At 29.2% G+C, this 6,125-nt stretch overlaps 1 protein-coding gene across 2 annotated transcripts; it reads right to left on the bottom strand.

The window, feature by feature from the left end:
* Positions 1 to 561: 561 nt before the first annotated feature.
* LOC107853862 (xyloglucan endotransglucosylase protein 2) lies at positions 562 to 5,572 on the bottom strand. Of its 2 annotated transcripts, none has more exons than XM_016698851.2 (4): positions 5,316 to 5,572; positions 2,993 to 3,093; positions 2,543 to 2,736; positions 562 to 1,213 (listed from the first exon to the last, which is right to left on the bottom strand). In XM_016698851.2, exons 1-4 carry the CDS (start codon positions 5,494 to 5,496, stop codon positions 790 to 792), a joined length of 900 nt encoding a protein of 299 aa, XP_016554337.1. In that variant the 5' UTR covers positions 5,497 to 5,572; the 3' UTR covers positions 562 to 789. The 2 variants fall into 2 exon arrangements, with proteins under 2 accessions (XP_016554337.1, XP_047268497.1); XM_047412541.1 differs by lacking the exon at positions 5,316 to 5,572 and adding an exon at positions 3,216 to 3,414 and having other exon boundaries at positions 563 to 1,213.
* Between the last annotated feature and the right edge of the window lie 553 nt (positions 5,573 to 6,125).

The raw sequence follows: 6,125 nt of genomic DNA, 5'->3' as shown, positions 1-6,125 counted from the left end.
TTCAAGATATGATAGTAGACTTACTACACATACAATATTATAACTTTCATGCACCATAAAACTCAAAATTAAAACATTATTACAAACTTATTAGGGACTTAATTTTTCTTTGATGATTTTCTTGCAACATCTCTATTGGCATAGTAGAGTACCTTTTTTTTTTTTTATCAGTACAATTGAGTTTTGTCCAAATCTTGAAATTCCTTGTGATTCCTAAAGTTTCTATAAATATTAAATTTAAACTCATAATTATAAAGGTAACAAGGGTTAAGCATTTTCTTAAAAGTTAAACACATTATATTTAAATTTTAAATCCATCAACGTGAACATTATGAAGAATTATATCACCAAAAATTATAATGAGATGAATAAGATCTGTCCATCTTAATCATCAATGTTCTCTCAAGTCCAAGCCTGATATGTAAGAAAAGATCCAAGTATTCATACATAACACTCTTTTAGTGGGCCTTATACACCGAATTCAAATTACTCAATAGTACAACACAGATACCAAACATCAAATGAAAAAACACTACATTATGGTGGTGCTTTTCTTTCTTGAATAAATATAAAATATTATTATTATTATTGAAATGGTATAATAGACTTGCCACACATACAATATTACACTCTTCATCCATAAATTCTTATAACCTTATAGCCCTGATTTTTCAAAAGTGTTACTATATCTTTATCAAACCCTCTAAAAACACATAACTTTTAGAAAATTTGATACACATCCAGCAATACTTTCGAAACGTCCTACCAATGTAACTTTGAAACTTACACTCAATTTTTCTTTGATGATTTTCTTGGAACATCTCTATTCCTCCCACACTCTTTTGGCATTGTAGAGTACCTTTTTTTATCAGTACAATAATTATAAATTGTATATTTGTCCCTAACTCTTCTCAAAAGTCTCCATTGATTTTTGTCCAAATCTTGAAATTCTTTTTGATCCCACCATTTTTTACCTTGAGTGGCACAATATTTTGCATTGACTGAGGATTCACAACCATCAATGTGAAACCCTTTGTATGAAGCAACAAAAGGTTGATTGGACCAATCTATTTTTTCAAGTCCACCTCTTGTTGCCCAATCATCTGCTTCCCATAGACTTGAGTATATCTTCATTGGTTGGTCAAATGGGAACTTGACACCTAAGTCCTTGCTGTTTTTGAATACTCTTATGGGGTACTCATCCACAAAGAACCTGGAGATGTCAAATGAATGAGTTGAGTGAAATTTGAACAGTTTAAGAATATTTAGAAAAAATTACAAATAGCCACTCTTTCGCTCGTATAATTGAAAAATAGTCACTTTCCTCCTATAGGGTACTCATCCATAAAGAATCTGGAGATGTCAAATGAACGAGTTGGATCAAATTTGAACAGATCAAAAATATTTTTAAAAAATTATAAATAGCCACTCTTCCGCTCGTATAATTAAAAATAGTCAATGTCCTATTATAGGGTACTCATCCACAAAGAACCTAGAGATGTAAAATGAACGAGTTGGATCAAATTTGAACAGATTAAAAATATTTAGAAAAAATTACAAATAGCCATTTTTTTGCTCTTATAATTGAAAAATAGTCGATGTCTTGCCGTTTCAAAATCAATAAGGGAAAAACCAAGATAATGATCTAGAGTTTTACTTATTCAATTTAAAACTTCAAAATAACGATTATTTTTTAAAGACGTAACTAAAAAGTGACCAGTAACCATTATTTCTACGTCAAAAACTTGCATTGTCAAACTAATGCATTGACTCAACGTGTCTAAAGTTTGTTTGGATCAAATAACGGGTCAAAAAGAAAAGAGTAAAACAAATATTTTTTTTTAAGAATTACCCAACTTCAAATTTTGAGATTGTAAACTTGAGTTTGGATTATATTTTAGAAAAAATAACATAAACACACACCTTAATTTATTATATTTCTACTAATTTCCATTCTTGTAAAGTAATTACAAAAATCTCAACTAATTATGTATCTTCGTTGGATGTATCAAAGCTAATTACGTATCTGAAGAGATTCAAAATAAAAAAAATTGTATCAGAAACTAATTATATATCTTTACAAAGAAAAAGCATATCTTCGTTGGATGTGTTATGTATCTCGACAGACCCAAAATTAAAAAAAATGTATCGGGATCTAATTATGTATCTTTACAAAGAAAAAGATGTATCTTTGTTGGATGTATTGGGAGCTAATTATGTATCTTGACAGACCTAAAATCGAGATTTTTAATAATTATGCAAAATGTCAAAATTTTCTGTAATTAAACTCCATACTGTAGGGATTTGTGTAGTTTGGACTACATTTTAACTGGTTTGATAGGGCAGTCCAAGTTCAATCCATTGTGGATCATACTCCAATCCCTTTAAACTTGAGTAGGTTAGCTTCGGAGAAACTCCTGATAGGGAGCGTTTACCCCTTAAATAAATTTTATGTGACATAAATTCGAATCAATCGAGCCACTAATTTTCAAATATCAAATGATTATAAATAATAATAATAATAAAAGAAAGATTTGCTTACACAATTTGGTGAAGATTCCACAAGACAGAATAAGTGTGATACTCTTTTGTTGGATCAAACCATAAGTAAATCCTTTGCTCTTTGTCACCTTTCCCTCCAACATATACATTTGTTTGTAAAATGTATGGTTCTCCTGTTTTGTTCCCCAAGAATTCAAAGTCTATTTCATCATGTTCATTATTTTGGGAAGATAGCTGCATATACACAAAGATAATTAATATACAAATTACTCAATTTTACACTAAAAATCACTAAAAAAAAAATTGTAAAAAAAATTTATAAAATTATTGAACTTTTTGACTTAGTATCACAGAAAGTCAGTAAATGATTTTTTTTATATATATAAAAAGTCATTCAATTTTATATACTCCATCCCGATTAGTTTAAGATTTCGAGATGCAATTAATTGACTGATATATTACTTCACTACTATATATGTTATTGACTTACATAGAAAGCAGTGACAGTGCCTGCAGAATCACCAGCAACCATCTTTATGTGCATGGCAAAGTGGCCAAATAGGTAAGATCCCTTTGATTGGAATCCAGTACCTATATATATATATTATGTCCCAAAAATAAATCCAAAATCAGAAGCATTAATAAGATTAATAAATAAAAAAATGAAAAATATGACACAACTTGTAAATCAGTAGCGTAGTTAAAATTTTTACTTAAAAGATTTAAAATATAAAAAGGTAAACAGACGACTAGCCGAAGGGGTCCAGATGAACTCCTAGCCCTAAACTGGCTCCGGCCCTGTTGTATGTACAACATGGAGTAGAACAGTAGAATGTAGAGCTAACACTTGTGTATCATACGAGGAAAGTCATTTTTTATGAATAATATTTTCTTTTAAGTATTTGATTGGTAAGCCATAAGTATATTATGAAAAAATATATGTATGTTAAAGTTCAATATAATATTATTAGCAATCAAATGTTAGTTGGATTGAGTAACTCCAAAGTTAAAAGTCTAGATTGTTCTACGGAAACTGACTTCCTTCCTACATGTGAATGGAAGTCGTTTTCTCATTATTTGACAAATCAAAATCATAACCAGACACTATAAAATAATATCTCTCATATCAAACACACCTGATCGAACATCAAAATAACATTTTGGAAAAAAATCTACATTAAAGTTAATAATAATTTTATCAAATGGGAGAGTGTTCTGATTAAATAGAGCAACTCTCAAGATTGTTCTACGAAAGCTAACTTCCACTACAAGTGATGTGAAAGTCATTTCCCCATTATTCGACAGAACGAAACTCCCCATTTGGTAGAAATACACTGGATTTATTGTTGTTGACAGAACGAAACTATAATCAGACATAATAAAATAACTTCTCTCATATCAAACACACCTGATCGAACATGAAGATAACATTTTGAAAAAATGTGTATATTAAAGTTAATAATGATGTTAGCAAATCGGAGAGTGTTCTGATAAAATGGAATAACTCTCAAGATTGTTCTACGAAAGCTGACTTCCCCTATAAGTGATGTGAAAGTCATTTTCTCATTACTTAACGAATCGAAACTATATTCAGACACTATTAAATGACTTTTATCATATCAAACACACCTGATCGAATATGAAACTAACATTTTGAAAAAAAGTATATATTAAAGTTAATAGTAATGTTATCAAATCTGAGACTATTATGATTAAATAGAGTAAATCTCAAGAGGACTTCCCCAGCAGGCCACAAGTGATGTTAAAGTTATTTTCTCATTATTTAACGAATCAAAACTATAACCAGATACTATGAAATGACTTCTATCGTATCAAACACATCCTACAAGTAACGTGAAAGTCATTTCTCGTCATTTAATGAATCGAAACTATAACCAGATACTTTGAAACAGGGGCGGCTTAATCAATTCCGTGGCCTAAAGCCGAATCGTAATGAGAGGTCTTAAACATTTTAGAAATCTTAAATACAAGCATTTGAAAATAATCAAACTTTTTTATTTGGTTGAGTATAGTAAAAATTTGTCTTCTACTTGTATCATTATCCCTCACACTTCTAGTTAAAAAAATAAAATTTAAACTGCTAATATCTGAATAACTCTATGTTTTAAGAAACTTTTATGATTAATATAATAATTTTTTCATGTTCATATCATCCGGTGATCTTAATATTTACACCAAATAAAAATCTAAAATATTTTTCATATACTTTGATTGTTCAAATTTCTTTTGTAGAATTCTTTTGTTTTTAATTTAAATATTTATTTATTTATTTATTTATCTTAAATCAATTTATAAACCTATTAGTTCCTTTGTTTTAAAAAAAATGATCTACTTTTCTTTTTAGCCTGTTTTAAAAAAATAACTTTTTCTTTTTTGACAATACTTTTAATTTAATTTTCAACATGACATATTTAAGACCATAAAATTAAAGGATATTTTGATACATTTAAAATAATTTTAATTTAGAATTACAAGATTTAAAAGTTTTCTTTATTTTCTTATTTTGTGATAATTCAAATAAGGTCATTCTTTTTTAAATAGAGGGAGTATTACTATTATTATTATTAAAATGGGGCCCCAAAGGATTGGGGGGCCTAAAGCCTTTGCTTCATTGGCTTTAGCCAAGAGCCGGCCCTGCTTTGAAATGACTTCTATCGTATGAAACACATCCTACTAGTGATGTGAAAGTCATTTTCTTGTTATTTAACGAATCAAAACTATAACGAAACACTATAAAATGACTTCTATCGTACCGAACACATCGAATAGTGAAAAAAAAAACATTAATTTACCAGTAAGGTTGTCAAGGGATAGTTGGATCTCAGTGTCATGATTGAAGTATTTGATGTGATCTCTTGCCCAACTAGGTTCATAGTTTCTTCCAAATGGGACATCTATTGGCTTATTGAGCATAGCACCCATTGCTCCTCTTATCAATAATACCAACAACATTAACATCCATTTGAACCCCATGATATATATGTTTCTATTCTAATGAATAGAAACCAAATTCTCTAATTTAGCCACACAAGATAGACTTATATTTGGACTTATTTGGTTTTGGGATGAGAAAAATGTACAAGTCCTATGCTATTATATATAGTTATATAGATTCCCTAACGCGAAAATTGCCCCAACTTTGACAGTCCCTAAACGGTAAACACTTACACGCACTCGGTTCATATATCAAATTAATATTTTTTATCACGATTAAGTAAATAAATTAAATTAAATACATATTAATTAATCACGATTAAGTAACATGAACTGTAAATTCAAGAACATGACAAACATGTATTGGCTTGCTGTATACACCGACGCGTATAAGTTTTAATCATCCCTGAGCTGGCCGGTCCAATCACATTGCTGGAATAGATAAAGTTATTTCATGGATTAGTTATCCGGCCATTTATATGGAATAATTAACTTTGAGACAAATGAATACCTTTAATCAAATCTAAAATTAAGTAATTTAATATTTTATTTCAAGAACATTATACCTTAATTATCCTCCATATCAAACGATCGATGAAGTAGACTGAAAATTATGACGTTTCACGTTTAAATGGTATAAGAGATAAAAAGACATGGTAATTTTCTTT

Source organism: Capsicum annuum, chromosome 5 (assembly GCF_002878395.1).
Source record: "Capsicum annuum cultivar UCD-10X-F1 chromosome 5, UCD10Xv1.1, whole genome shotgun sequence".
In the NCBI taxonomy this organism is placed as follows: domain Eukaryota; kingdom Viridiplantae; phylum Streptophyta; class Magnoliopsida; order Solanales; family Solanaceae; genus Capsicum; species Capsicum annuum.
The sequence above is the reverse complement of the archived record's forward strand: the minus strand, read 5'-3'. Positions and strand labels throughout refer to the sequence as shown.

Excerpts from the sequence above, each read along its gene's own strand:
- LOC107853862 (XM_016698851.2), bottom strand. The coding sequence starts at position 5,496 with ATGGGGTTCAAATGGATGTTAATGTTGTTGGTATTATTGATAAGAGGA. Across the intron at positions 3,094-5,315 it reads ATCCCTTGACAACCTTACTG|GTACTGGATTCCAATCAAAG; the intron begins GTAAATTAATGT and ends ATATATATATAG. Across the intron at positions 2,737-2,992 it reads GCACTGTCACTGCTTTCTAT|CTATCTTCCCAAAATAATGA; the intron begins GTAAGTCAATAA and ends GTGTATATGCAG.